The sequence below is a fragment of the Arachis ipaensis genome, chromosome B04 (assembly GCF_000816755.2).
Source record: "Arachis ipaensis cultivar K30076 chromosome B04, Araip1.1, whole genome shotgun sequence".
Taxonomy (NCBI): domain Eukaryota; kingdom Viridiplantae; phylum Streptophyta; class Magnoliopsida; order Fabales; family Fabaceae; genus Arachis; species Arachis ipaensis.
Window position 1 is genome coordinate 24,166,630 of NC_029788.2, and position 16,100 is coordinate 24,182,729.

At 37.4% G+C, this 16,100-nt stretch overlaps 1 protein-coding gene across 1 annotated transcript; it reads right to left on the reverse strand.

The window, feature by feature from the left end:
- Nucleotides 12,251–13,581, reverse strand: LOC110270986. The gene is made up of 2 exons (XM_021121015.1): nucleotides 13,027–13,581; nucleotides 12,251–12,872 (listed from the first exon to the last, which is right to left on the reverse strand). Exons 1-2 carry the CDS (start codon nucleotides 13,289–13,291, stop codon nucleotides 12,805–12,807), a joined length of 333 nt encoding a protein of 110 aa, XP_020976674.1. The 5' UTR covers nucleotides 13,292–13,581; the 3' UTR covers nucleotides 12,251–12,804.

Genomic DNA, 16,100 nt, shown 5'->3' on the forward strand with positions numbered 1-16,100 from the left:
TTAGAATAATATTATACAAATAAATAAAAACAAATTATTAAACTTATGTTAACCAAATAAATACTAATAAATTAATAAAAAATAACAAACTTACATAATTAGGATGTCCCAAATAATTGATAATATGATCTTTAGGAGACGTATAATTACGTACCATTTTAAATGTTATAATCTCACTCTCAACCTTAAACTAATTCAAAACATACAATCCAATGAATGAAACCACTCAGCCCCAACATTCCATTACCCCACCACTCTCAACAATAGAATGAGAGCAAGCCCCAGCCCCACCACTATTTTATACACCCGCGGCACCAACCCTTAACCCTCACCATAAATGACTGCTATTCTCGGAGCGGGACCTGTCGCTTGCAAGGAGACATGGGGCAACATGCATGTTGCGTGCTGCTGCATGCATGACACGTGGCGTAGCGGCGTTAACACGCAGATAACGTGCTACGTGGATGGAGACACGTGACATTCACGTGTTTGGAGCCACTGATCAATGGACATTAGCTTGATGAGCTGAGAATATATGGTTTATCGTGATAGTGAAAGGGAACGAAAATGATATGCAGTCCAGCTCCACTCTTCCTCTATTTTTATACACTAGGGGTGGGTCTAAAGCCATAAATGTCACATATTCCCGAAGTAAGGGTGCCTCTTGCATAGAGATAGCAGGCAACACGTTACCTGCGTGTTGCTGCATGGCTGACACGTCAACATGTTACCTGTGTGTTGAGTAACATTTGGTGAATGCTACAACACGCCTGTCCAGATCAGGCGGACCAAACGCCACCTATAACGTGGAAAAGTCTGACACAGGTTATATGGTTTTTAACGTTATTTTGTAGCTTACTCCAATCCTTCCATATTTTTTATTTTGGCCATTTAAATATTCTACAATTATGAAATGACCATGTAGTTTGGTTTAAGACAGACTGGGCTCATTTTCTGGTACAGGCCTAATGAATATGGCCTATATTTGCTTCATTTGTTTAATTTATAAAGAATAATATACAAAAAGTGTTGGACATAGCCCATGTATAATTTGTATCACAGTTTTAATCTAATTAGTTAAAAATTGAAGTGCAAAGTGACATAGTCTTAATATATTTTTCATTCAGAGCAAAAAAAGAAAATAAGAAATAATTATTCCCGTATGTGATGGTGTGGTGATGAGCTATCGACTCAGCTGATAGTTATGATTCTGGACATTGATGGAAGCTATATGAGTATGGGTTGATGATGCCAAAGGAGATGGGGGGATCTGGAAACATGGTAGTCGAAGGAGAGTCTGAGTCGCCGAAGGTGGGAGGAGAATTTTTAGAAAGTTGAAGTTCAGTGCTTCTATCCATAATGGCCACTGATTCTATTAACATGGTAATGTTATTTGTATTTCATTTGGCTTTTTATTGTTGCATATAAATAGATTTATAAATATAGATCTATGTTAAAATTATTAAGATTTTTCGTTCTTCAAGGCCTCATTAGAGGAGGAGGAATCGGTTACCCACTATGAGCATTGTGCAAGTGTTACTGAAGAAAACGAAGTGGGCTATTTTAGTGATAGCTCAGGTAATGAGTTGCTTGGCGGAGATTTGGGCAATGAGGCAGACTCGCATGAGTTGTGTGGTGAGCAGTTTTATGACAATTGGGAAGCAAGAGCTGTTGATGGGATTGTGGACATTGGATCAATTAATTTCAAAGAAGTAACCGTAGATGTGTTGAAGAGACTACACTTTCCAGACTTGGAAGTTGCAATTTCATTTTACAACTTATACGCCAAGATGAATGGGTATGCTGCAAGAAGGAATAGGTTGCGCTGGAACATGAATAACGAGCCCACACAACGATCATTTGTCTGCTTTAGAGAGGGTTTTAGACGAGTAAGAGTGAAAAAGATAGCTAATCGACGTAAAAGGGAGCCACGACCTGAGACTAGATGTGGGTGTGAGACTGAGATGCGGGTTCAATTCCATAAGGATAGTGGGAGATGAATTATTACATACTTCCAAGAAGTTCACAATCACAGTATGCTTGATGACACACTAACCTTCATGATACCTGGCCACAGGACGATAAATTCTGTCGCAATCGATCAAATAAACATGATGTTGAAGGTTGGTATTAAGACACCACAAATCTATGCATTGCTTGTGCATACCGCTGGGGGTTTCCAACATGTTCCTTTTTTGAAGAAAGACATGTATAATCAGATTCAAAGCAGTAAAGACTGCTAGGCGGTGATACTAGCTCTTGCCTCAAGTTTTGAGTCTGCTGCAAAAAAATTTTCAGAATGTTTGTAAGATATCTTGCCGACAAAGAGGGCCGCCTGGTTCATCTATTCTAAAGCGACAATTGCAGCCAATTCAACTATCATATTTTTGGTGATGTATTGGCCTTTGATGCGACGTATCGTAAGAACAAGTACATGTCTTCACTAGTGATTTTTTCAGGTGTGAATCACCATAACCAGACCATTGTTTTTGCTGCGGCGCTTATTGCAAATGAGACACAAGAAACATATATCTAGTTGCTTCAGCAATTCCTGGAAGCTATGAATGGTAAGGCTTCTGTATGCGTTATTACTGACGGTCACAGATCGATGAAGAAGGCTATTGAATCAGTTTTCCAGGTGCCTATCACCCGTCTATGTGCCTGGCACCTGATAAGAAATACAACCTCTAACCTCAGGAATCCAACTTTCACATCAGAGTTTAGGAAGTGCATGTTGTTTGATTATGAGGTTTCAGAATTTGAGGATCACTGGAACAGAGTAGTTTTTGAGCTTGGCCTAGAGGACAATGAATAGGTGTGTGACCTGTATTCGAGGAGGAGCATGTAGGCTACGGCGTATATTAGAGGCAATTTTTTTGAGCATGTAGGCTACGGTGTATATTCTAGGTGTGAGGGTTTGCACTCCATGCTTGGAAAATTTGTCCACTCTCATTACAATTTGAAGGACTTTGTGGAGTAATTCTTTAGGTGCGTAAGTCAAATGAGGTCTCGTGAAGCACATACCGATTTGCAATCGGTTGTTAGGGATTTAGAATTACAAAGCGTTTTTCATTCGTTGGAGAGGTCTGTTGCCAATTATTTGACACGTTAGATATTCATGCGATTTAGGGCAATGCTGGCAAGGGCATGTACCTTGAAGGTGCGATCTTGCACATTGAGGCTGAATTTAGATATATATACCGTTGCAAGGTATGGATCTTCTTCTCGTGAGTGAAATGTATCACATTATTTGGATGGGCCCTATTTCAAGTGCTCATGCATGCAGATGGAGTCGCTTGGAATACCATGTGACCATATTGTTGCAGTGCTTGTTTATCTTAAGGTTTCTGAAATGCCAAATTGCCTTGTCTTACCGAGGTGGTCCAAGAATGCTCGAGCCCAAGTCAGAGCATTTATGGAGTAGTGACCGTTTTGTTGGGATTCCGTGGTTACCTGTCACAATTGGATGCTATACGACTTATGTAGGGAGATGGTGGTGCTAGCTGCCTTGGCTTTGGAGGATTTTATGGAAGTGACACGTCGGGTTTGCAAAGAAATTTTGCGCCTTAAGGAAAAACATGATGTGTTCGTGGTTTAAACGGTTGAAAATTCGGTATCTTCAATGCTTCAGGGATGCGTGAGGAATCCGTCCAATGCACGGCGCTCCAAGCGGAAATGAAAGGGAAGGTTGAGCCAAGTTTCGCATGGCATAAAAAGATGTGGTCTTTGTCTAGAAGTTGGCCATAATCGGCTATCCTGTACCTTGAACAAGCGTGACACAGAGTTCGTAGATGATGACGGAATTTTGATGGAAGAATTTGACTACGAAATGCATTATAGCGATGTGAGTATTGCATGTTTGTTGCATTTTATAACCACTTGTTGTTGCTAACATTCGATGTTTTTTTCTTAGCATAATCATTTCGGCATGTGGAGAAGCCAAGAAGACCTCCTTTATGCAGAAAATGACGATTGTGATGAAAGAGGGTACAATAAGGAAGTGAGACCTCTTTAGCTTCCCCTTGAGAGAAGTTTTCAAAAATATATTTGACTTTTAATTTTTTTTAATTTTATTTTTAATTAGGGACCAAATTAGGATTTTTTGAAAGTGTTGGGACCAAAATAATATGTTATCTGATTAAAAAATAGTTGAAGAATTGCTATGTTCTATGTACTTATTGCTCAATTTATTCAATTAGTTGCTTCTTTTTTCTTCCAGAAGTTACTTGTGTATCGAGAATGAAGTTATTTTTCACCGCGTTATGCAGACTTAATGAAATGTGTGAATTACAAATGTATCTGCAGTGGCATGCTAATGCATTTTTCTTTGAACTTGTTTGTGCTAAGGCTCCATCAAATAAGGTGATAACAAGAGAAGAGTGGGAGAATAAGCTTAATGATGTGAAAATCAGAAAACTCCAGATCTGTAAAGTTTCTTTAGTTTTTTAGAATTTGAATAGCAACATTATATAAGGAAAAATTAGTGAAAGCCAGTGGTGGAGCTAGTGCTAATGCGGTTGGTTGTTTAATTAATTAGTATTCATTATTATATTATTCATTTTGCTTCAGGTTTCATCAAAATAATTATTCTTTAATTTGTTATCTGTTTGTAACAGAAAATAGAGTTTCCACTTATCTTTGTGAAAATTGCTTTTCGTGTTACTCTAAGGGTTGTGCTTTTTGTGTATGTCTCGTTTTGTTTTTCATTGAAGGTGCAATGAAATTGCTATGTTGACTCAGAGACAATGACTAAAATAAGACAAAATATCAACCAAAGAGTAAAAGGGTAATAATTAAATATTACGAAAGTGTAAACATAAAAGAAATTTAAAGGAGTACATTAAAAACTTCTTCCTAAAACATGCTTTTCGTCACAATTTATAGAATTTACGGAAAGTTAGCTACCTAGAAAACACAACATCAAAACAAAATACAACATCCAGATTGGCCAACAAGGGAGTATTAGAAATTTGCCAATATAACATACGTGGCAAAATACAACATAATTAGGCAAGCAGTGGGGGTATTAGAAATCCTCGTATGAATTTCAGTAGTTTGAGATATAGTTGGTCATCCATTCCCTTGTCTAGTTAAATGGTGCATTTAGCAACCCTAGTGCCGTCTGCATCCGAACCTTATGCTCGTTCATCTACAAGCAGAATAATATAAGGACAAGCAGAATAAAATAAAGACGAAAATAAAACTTTTAAACATGACATATAGGCGATTAGGATAAACAAATCAAATAGCAATCGTTATATGTTGTCATCATGGGCATCATGTTTCGCTGGAACGCCCCACCCATTGTCATCCAGTTCAATACCCAGATTGTACAAGCCTCCCTACAATGAATTCCAACGACTCAATACCAAGTCAGTAAAGCAGCAGTAGTCATAGGATTACAAGAGTAACGCATAGGTCAATGAGCCTATTTGTCTTACCGAGGGACACTAGCCAGTAGTCTGTCTGCACTCTTGATGCCAAAACACAAGACTCCTCCATACTTCTTGGTGAATTTAATAGGATTCTTCGGAGCAGCAATTATAACAGCCACCGCATTTCCCTTATAAAGAAAATATATATGTTTTAGTACTAGGGTAGCCATGAATTCATTAAAACTAGAGGTTTTTGGATAGAATTGATACCACTAGTCGAATGAAAGATTTTCTCCTCATGTCATCATCGTCGGACATGTTTGCGTCCAGATGGAATATTACACCTTCCTTGAAACCGATGACCATGAGGTACTAGTGACCAGAGATCTCACAAATTGGTATGTATGCCTGTGTATAACCGAGAGAAAAGAAAACTATTGCAGAGTTAGTCGGTATGTATGTGCATGGACATTAATAAATGACTTACAAAGTTCACGGATAGGGAAGGTTTCATCCATTGTTCTCTGTATGTCTGTATCAACTCTACACCAATCCTTATTTCACCGACATCAACCTGAACAATTGTTCAACTACATCAGCCGAATGCGTGTGAGCCATTAAACAATTAAGGAAAACGGAAACATTTGCTGATCTGCTTGTCACACCGCAAAAGCAGGAGGCAGACACCAAACGATTGGCCCCTCATGGGTTTCAATGGTGACGGCAAGTCTTTTCGCTAACATCTCGAAAATTCTCTCATCCAGCATGTGGCCCGAAAGCAGTGTAACAATGTGGTGCCTCTTGAGTGTTAACTCTCCGTATTTGACCAATTCCTCCCTAGAGGACCCATTTAGTACTCTTATAGCAACAAAAAAATAGTGGCACTGGAATATACGTGTTTAAATAGTACATACATAGGATCCCCTTGAGAATTGAGTGCATACTTTACCACTCTTGTTTGTAAATCCGTCATTGTGGCATCCCTTGGATTCGTAGATTGCTGTGTGTTGCCACATTGGAAAGGATTCCGAGAAGTGTTTTGCATAGGCATAGTTTTCATTAAGCTCCCGAACAACTTCACAGTAATACCCATCCTGTCGGACACTGGCAGCTTCGAATTGCTGAATCCCTTTGTAACGATATAGCCATTAGAGTTGACCCATATCTTACCATACAGCAGTGTCGGGCGACCTGTCAGAGGTGGTTGCAATGCCTGAGAAACCCCAATCGCGTCTCCCAGGTTTTCCCTAAAACAAGAAGCTGACAGGGGTTGGGTGTAAGACAAACCACGTTCAGCCGCAAGAATCTTGTCAGTGGCGGCATAGGCTTTATAAGTGGCAATGGTGGTCTCCATTTTCACCTAGGTGAATGGAAAGAAAATTTGAAAATGTGAAGCACATAGAGATGGCCGATTTTCATGAAAAAGTGATGGCGTAGCCTATGTTAGCTAGGGTTCTACATTAACTAAATGACTTTTAGGCCGAAACAACCTTTTTTTTTGGAATACATGCTTTTAAAAGGGTTTACTATATCGAATTAGATGAGACTTATATTAAAAGTATTTATTAGACTTTAAGATCCAATATAAATAAGGGATATGGGCTAAACAATATTGGATAAATCATGCTGGCCCGCAACAAAAAAAAATATACATGACTCGTGACCATTAAAAAAAATAAGTAGGTAACAAATGAGAAAACTTGGGGATTACCTTCGACGACGACTGCCTCTGGCCAACGACCCGGATGCCCCTTAAGCTATCGGTGGTCAGTGATGGTTGCTTTTTTTGCACAATCGGATCATTATCATCTCGAATGTAGATAGGCTCCCATACATCTGTGTTGAAGTCATCGAGGTCCTTCAAAATCTTTTGTGATCCCCATTTCTTTGGAGCTGTCGTGCTCGACACATTCGTTGTCATGTCTGATGCGACCTTGTTTGATTTTCTCTTTTTCTGGATCTCCCCAAATGGTCCCTCATCATTATCATTGAAAGTTAAAAGCTTGCAGATGTTTTGGTCGACACGAACAAGAGTCGAACACAGAATGTCCAGAGTAAGCTCTGCTTCTTGGTGATGAAGCTCGTGTACCTACATCACCATCAGCAGGGTTAGCCATTTATGCATCTCATTGCTTGAAACATGTGAGGTGGTTATATTAAAAAACGTACATCAATTTTATTAGATAGTGTCTTCACGGCAGGGTGAAACACTTCACGGTGGCCCCAAGCTCTGCATACCATGAAAAATGGTCCTGCATGCGACAAAAGCATCGGGTTATAGCATTCAACTATATCCCCATGTTCACGTTATAACATTAATCTACATGCCAATGTTAACATTAAACTATTTACCAAGGATCCGTTGGTCACGTTCTCAGAAGGTTGAGTCAGGGTTGCTCCTCCGGGAATATCCGTATTCAGTGGGTGCTAGCAGTGGTTTTCCACGGGTGGGAAGTCGTCTATGCCCATATTGTGCTTGCTAGGAGGGGAATGAGGATTTTAGAGCATGGACTTAGATGTAGTAGTGGAATCTACTTCCATCAATCTCATGAAACACTTGAGTGGTGTGGTAAACCTCATGTTAAGATAAGACCAAGACAAATAGCAAAAGTTGAACGTTTTCTGCAATCTCATATGCTCATTAGAAAGCCAACCGGATGTCATTTCCTTTCCGAGGAATGTTCTGGCACAAGGTGGAATTGAGCATAAAGAATGAAAGATTAACATCTCGGTAACTCTGATTGCGATACAAAGTCTCTAATGACATTAAAATTGTCTTACGTACTGCGATGTTGTTGATAGGTTGGACAGCTACTCTGGCAAACGATTTGAATTATTTTAGCATATTTAAGTATATTAGGGATTTTGATAAGCATTTGCATTTGTGTTCTACCGTAGTTACACAATTATGAAAATGTTGAATGACACTACTCTTGTAAAGATGTTATTAATAATTAAATTAGAATCTTGAAAAAAAAAGCTTTAAATTACGTAACATCATTTTATAGGACGTTGAGTTTCTAAAGTTAATATTTCAAATAATAAAACATACCTTTCTCGAAAAAACATACATTTAATATAAAATAACATATTTTAGTACTCTTTTTAAGTACTCTTAATAATCTTATTTTTATTATTATTTTAGGTTCTAATTTTTTAAAAGTTATATTTTATTATTATTTATAATTAATTTTTTTATTTAATTTATCATTTCTAATAGGAACAATAATACATATTATAAAAAATTATCAAGTAAGAGCAAAACACATAAATTCATCACTGAAATTAGTTCCGAACTCAACTGAAACAACATCACGACAAAATAGTCAAGGTCTTTTATCAAGGAACACAGTTGCATGTCTAATGCTAGTACTAGTTACAGGAAATTAAATACTAACCTAAGGACCCTAGCCCTAACAAGCTTATTGACCCCATGAGCTTATTGGCTACCATGGGGAACCAACCAATGTAAAACAACACTTATAAGGAGACATTCATGTTCGAATTGGTGTTCTTCACGGGGCTCTGCGACGCATCCACTGAGAAGCCCATAGTCTGACAGAGCTTCTAAGCACGTTAAAAGGCCCTCCCGCAAGTGAAACTACAGTCTTTTTCCACACAATGGAATCTTCAAGCTAAACAAAAAATCAAAACAATGCACACACAATAAGAGCTTCAACAAAAAGAGCCTATAATAGCAAAAGGACTAATGATGTTAACATCATGAAGCTTGTAATGTAAAGGCTACCACTCCACTAATCTCCAGCGGATTAAATCGGCCTTCTGAGTGTAGCCAAGATATAACCCATCATGCAGAGCTATCACTGCATGAATAAAAAACACACCAACATGTCTTTACTTAAAGAAATAACTAGAATAAAACTAGACGACCATTAATGGGAGTCTAAGTAGGTTTCATTTTAACCGATTTGGACTACCTTGTGTTGCAATTAGGGATTCCATGTCCTTTGCGTATTGGCTAATCTGCAAGTTCTGGTGGGGTGTAAATCCGTAAGGGGTCATAGCTCGCGGAAGTCATAGTCTCATGAAGTCGTCCAAGCTGGTAATAAGCAATGTCAAACACTAACCAAAGCAAAATCATTTAATCATATATATCGCAGTCTCTCAAAGTCGCAGTGTGCTTACCATGATTCGCATGAATTTTTCCCTATCAGCAACCATGTTTTGGTCAGGATATGAGTCGAGATGATATACTGCCTTATCTCCAAAATCAAGGACCATGCAATACCAGTGCATGAATATGTCCTCAATTGGTATAAAATTCTGTTTCAAAACCAATACAACGATCAAGGAACGGTTACATATTCACAAAAATTAGTGTAACAAAGTCAATACTTACGCAGCTCAGAAATCTGCTTGGTTTGATCTAGAACGGGACGTATGTTCCTATGAGCTCCTCGGTCAACATGCAATCGCTTACATCATCCTACAAAACTAAACCGTGATTCAAAATATCTACTCTTAATCTACAACCAACCCACAACCAAATATAGATAAAGCGACAAGCATTCAACTCACAGCAAAACGTGGAGGGATAGTCCAGAAGTACGCATACTTCATGTGCTGGACAGAGCATGTGTTCCTCATCGCCACCATTTCAGCCACCCGACCATCAATTGGACGGCCTAGAATTAGGGTCTGAATATGACGTCTCGACAGTCGGCACTAAACCATCCTCACGACGGTATCGCTGCAACAATATGAAGTATAATTAGAAGGCCAATTGACTAACACACTCCAGCGTATTCCATTAAAACGGAATGAAATTACTTACTCCAAGTTATGCCCCTCTGAGAACAAGTAGTTGAAAAGCATGGTGTCCGCCCGGTTTAAGTCCATGTCATACGTGGGCTTAAACTTAGTCCTGCCAGTCTTCTGCATGCGACATACTTGCTTTAGTAGCTATACTACATAAAAATGCATCAGCAACATCAAACACCATAAATAAACTTACCTTGGAGCCTCCCGCGATAGAGCCACCCCTAGAACATTTCTCAGGGGCTAATCGGGCTACTCGATCAGGAGAGAAATGAAATAGCCTTCGTCCCTTGATGGTGGCCGCAGTTGCTTATCCAGCAGGGTTACCTTCCTCAATATCTGGAGCAATGTTCTTGGGGCTTATAGGAGCACCATCAGTAACTTGGTTATGCACGTTGGGAAGGCTAGCCTCGAGTGGACTTTCCAAGAGGTAATAAAAAACGTGCCCCTTTTGAACTTGGGTGGAAGGTAATGGGAGAGAAGATGGATGAAAATGCATTTTTGGAAGTTAAAGGGATGATATTGGTTTCGTATTTTGACGACAAATATGAATACCTCCATGCAACAGACACCCATGTTTATATAGAATATCTCATACAATATCTTCCAATTAAAAAAGTAACGCATAAATTAATATTTTAAAAAATCAATATTTTAATTAAAAAGTGACACATACATAAAATAACACGGGGTTGCTTCCAATAAACAGACAAGTGCGTCATAGTAAATGACTAGAGCCAAACCTTTTTTCTAGAGTATCTTTTTTATTATTAATAATAAGGTAACCTTGTTAATATTATATAACTCTCAAAATCTGACATAACTAAGTCTCGTATGAAGACAACAGACAACAGCTTTTTTTCTAACTTGTTTCTCGAGAGTACAAGGTAGATGAGGCCAAATGCAACCCAATTAAAGTAGATCATTAATGCTTCCAACTAACCAAATCCCTCAGCATTTTTTAAAGGGCATCCAAAAGTACCCCATACTACAAAAAGCCCCGCAAAACAAATAAATCCCCTTCATTCTTAGCACCAAAATTGAACCAATGCTGTTTTCCAAGGACAAAACCTATGAGGTTTTTCGTGGGAGAGTCCCAGGAGTATACTATAATTGGCTAGCTTGTCATCAACAAGTTGACTGCTTTAGCAGGAGCTTATACTGCTCATATAGAGACCCACAACAAGCAATCATGGCTTGGAACAGTTACACAACCCACCAAAATGGAACTTGTATCCCTAACCTCCAAGCTCAGTTTATAGTTCAAGCCGAACATCAACCACTACTACCTCCTTCAACGCGGCTACCTACATATATACTCCAACATCAGCCCCTTGTGCAGCAAGAAGACCAACCCCTTTCAATGCAGCAAGAAATTCAAGGGGATGACATGTTACCAACTAGAGAAAAGACAACAACAACTAGCGTAATGCTTCCGCTACATTCTCTACTTGCAATTGTCATTACCATGTTGGTCTTTTGCATTGCTGCATATTGGACTTAACTTCAACTGTTACTTAAACCTGGAGAGGGTGTCCAAAATCAACCAGTCAATGTCTTCATAAACTCGTGTGTGTAGTGTCTAGTGTTTTATAATTGTTCCATTAAAATGTATAACATGTGTCAGCATCTTCTATTTTAATCAAGTGAGACCATATTCTTTTTTAATCAAGTGAGCATCGTACTCTTTTTTAATCAAGTGAGCATTGTACTAAGATTACTTATACTATATCGGGCATTTAGTTTTATGTGTGGTTGCTTGACAACAATATTTTCTTAACCTCGTTTATGTCCCCAACTGCACCCTAAACCGACTAGAAGGACAAAAATCCCTGCCATGCTGCAGATATACATGCTAGGGTTATAATTACATAGCCTAGACCTTTCAGCACCTAACACATATTTTTAACAAAAAAATAAGAAAAGAGAATCCTGAGTACAGAGATTTACTTTAAACTCATTCAATGTACTGTGTAAAAAAAATAGCACAAACTGACAAACAACACACTCCATGAAAAAATATAAAAATTAGGTCTTCTCAACAATTACAAATAATAACCATCATTGCTTCTATTAAATGCAATCAAACATTAATAGATCACAAAATAGTACAACATATTACTGCACAAAATAGTGCGTTACACTTATCTCTAAACAAGTTCAGTGAATTAAACCAAATACACACAAAAATCAAGTAGAACTAACTGCAACTAAACTAGATCACACATAAAAATCATAGATTAGTACAACTTGGTAAGTTACACCTAAATCAAGGGGAGTTGCCTCCGATGTGGACGTTGGCGAGGTTCTGATAACTCAACTTAAGCTTCTCATATGATTCTTCCAAAAGATGAACCTTTGTTCGAAGGGCATCATTGCTATCGCGGAGGAGCTTCACTTTTGTGTAGTTAAAGTCTCGAATTTTCTTACCGGTTATCTCCAGAACGCGACTAAGCATCTCCACAGCTGCATCTTCTTGAGCTGCTTTCTCCTCTAGACAAAAATGACCCATCGCATCCAACTCCACTTCAAATGGGTCATCGAGAATGATCACCGTGAATCCGAAGTACAGGCCAGAATCTTCCAAATAGCGTTCCTGTTTGAAGAAACAAGGCCCAAGTTTCCCACTCTCGTGGCAAATCTTTACCAGTCATTCCTCCATATCGTTTACAATCGCGAAATTCCACTCGAGTTCCTCTTGGGAAATTACGGGTAGCCCTACATAACCACCAAAACGGAAAGGAAGTAAAACAACTCTAAACCCCACGAAGACTAACATACACACATTTTTCATATAACAGTCTTCTCGTAAACGAAAATTGGAAGTAACCCTACGTCAATAAATTTCAGACAAAACCCTAAATTGACTTACACGACACAATCGGACGTCGTCGGCTACCTCCGGACGACCCACCTCCTTCGCACAGAGATCCCACCATCTCAGCTTTCGCCGAGTTCTCTGCATGGATGCTTGACATTTTGGAATTGAAAGCCAACAACGCTTGGTCATAGCTATTGAATCCGTGAAACTCCGGAAAGGTGCAGGAGACAGCTTTCTCGTTGGGGCCTTTCCAGCTACAGTACACACCAGGTTTCTTTTCCTTTGTGACTGCAAAGAAGTTCATACTCTCATCCATGGTGGATGACAAATGACCAATTTAAAACGTCTTTGTATTGGCCTATTAGGTTAAAGATGAATTAAAAGGAACTAAGATATAAAGGTAAAGTATAAAACAAAATAATAAAAATAAACGGCTCATTTTTTTGGATATAAGAAGCATGTGTGTGTTGTGTATTATTGTGGAAAATGTGGGTGCTAGACATGGATGTGGGAACAGCTTTTTCTGAAACAGGGATGAAGAAATCGGATTCTTTGTAAAAAAAATTAAGCTTACTAATTGGACACTCCGATTAGTGTGGAAGAGAAAATTTAAATTTTGATGAAGGTAATCGGACCCTCCGATTTGTATTTAAAAAATTAAAAAAATTTGGAGTACACAAATCGGAGTGTACTCCAAATTTTTTTAATTTTTTAAACACAAATCAGAGGGTCCGATTTGTGTACTCAAAAATCGAATGGTCCGATTTTTGCTCCTGATACCACAGTTGCGTAAAGCACCTATATATTCCATATCTGCGTTCTACATCATTTTCCCTCCCACATCTAAATTAAAAAGTGAAAATAAACCCCACAAAATGATACATTAAACCAAGACATAAAGCTCTTGGATTCTTTTCCTGTGGCATTGAATATTTTTTTGGGTTCTACCCTTATTTTTTTACTTTATCAACATGGATATTTGGTCCACTAAAGACGATCCCTATGAAGCTCAATTTCGGTGATCTATTATGAGACAAAAATATGGTTTTATCAAATTTTCCAAAAAATTTTCATATTTCAAATATTACCCTAAAATTGGCTACAAACTCAAATATAGAATACACCCTCTAAAATTGATGTCAAGTAACCATGACCATATGATGTATTTATCTTTCTACTCCAAATCCTACGTAGTTCTTAAGGAAGATGCCACCAACACAAAAAGTCGATGGCGTTTGGTCCACCTGATCTAGACAGACGTGTTGTAGCATTTACCACAATACGTTACCTGCGTGTTGGACTTTATTTCTGACACCTCCACAACTCTGTAAAACACCCTAAATACTAATATTTAAGCAAAACATCATTCTTTTTTTCATATCTAAAATAATTTTTGGATTTTTAAGAAATAAGATTAAAAATAATAATAAACCTATAATATTAATATATAGAAACTATTAATTAAACAAAACAAAACACTAAATTACTCGCATGCCACCTAACAATTTGTCGATAATACTAGTACAACCACACAGGCTCGTGAGAAAGCATATGAACATGGCACCCAAAAAAATTGGGGGTTGTGTCCGTACAGACAGCTTTGTGATGGAAGAGTGGATGACGTGGAGCAATGTGTGCCAAATGATACGAAATTTGAGTTGCTGGAACAGTTCCCAATAAAGATGCTGTGCACGTGGTGTCACTGTTCCCCTGTGCTTCCAAATTAAGCTAAAGTACAAAACCCAACTACGTCAATAAAACTCTCCATGTGTTGTCCGCAAAAATCCAACCATATCCCAAACTCAAAATCCCATTCAACATTTATTTGATTTCTTGCCCCTCTCGTATATTATATATTTATATGTCTATTCTAATTTTTAAATTTCGTATCAGTACTCTGTAACTAAATCACAAAAGTCTTGTATATAGAGCATGACAACCTGCTGTGAGTTCAATAAAATAGAATAATGTTTCGAAAGCAAAGTACCTTGTATTACCGCGTATATCTTCTTCTTGTTGTTTTAAAGAACTGATATCAAAATTTCACATATTCTAATTAAAATTTAGAATAAACCACAAAAAATGTCTCAAACAATTTTGGCAATAATTCTTCTAAAAAATCTTTAGTGAAGCCAAATGAGTATTCTTTGGTGAAAGAAAAAAATTAAAAATAAAAAGAGGTCCAAAGATCAATTTATATTCTAAACTTTTGCATGCACTTTTTAATGGTTATTTAAATATTTTCAGAAAATTTGAGTCAAATATAAAAATTGTTTGTCAAATATAAAAACTGTATCATTCATATAAAAAAAATTATTAGCTATTTAGTCACATTTAAATTTTCTTTGAAATTTTTGTTATTTTGAGATTTTAGGACTATCTTTATTAATATTTCTAAAATTTAATTGTTATATTTTATACGTACATCTAATTATACATTCATGCATCAATCTAATGGTTATTATATGAGAGAAATTCAATTTTTTTTCCATTCCAAATCTATTAGTTACATACATGAAGAAAAATGGACCAAGCTTCTCCTTACATTTATCTTTTTTATTAGCCTTTTACAATTTAGTTTATTTGGTTACTCTAAAATGTTGCTAATGGCAATGACTTAGAGAGCACTTTTTGTTGGAGACCAAATAAATTGGTATTATGCAGGTAATGAGTAATGACCACGAGTAGTAAAGATGATCCACAATTATAATGGTCCTTTTGGAAACGTAACAGGTCAACAAAATAATAAAACCCTGGAACTTGTGTTTTTATATTTTGTTTTAGTTAACGTTTGTATGATATTTATATCTTGCTCTTTTTTACTTTGAGTTTGTATTTTACTTATAAAAAAATATCGAGTTTTATTTCCAGGTACCATGATGCATTGTGTTATCTAATTGTTGATCTCCTAAAAGACGCAGCCAGCACCATATAAAGAGCATTCAATTTCTCTCCTTACAATTTTGCAATAATAACCAATTTAATTGGGTGTGACTCGTCAAAGCAGTTCTCGGGTACTTCTCCAACATTCAATTAATGTTAATAGCTTATTTCTTCCTACCATGGCTAATTGCAGTCTTGCTTTCTAACTTTGACATGAAGATACGTCCTGCCCAGCAAAAAAG

What these genes read in the sequence shown, in the direction of transcription:
- LOC110270986 (XM_021121015.1), bottom strand. Translation starts at nt 13,291, where the DNA reads ATGGATGAGAGTATGAACTTCTTTGCAGTCACAAAGGAAAAGAAACCT. An exon ending in ACGACGTCCGATTGTGTCGT is followed by an intron (nt 12,873 to 13,026) that starts GTAAGTCAATTT and finishes GTGGTTATGTAG; the next exon opens with GGCTACCCGTAATTTCCCAA.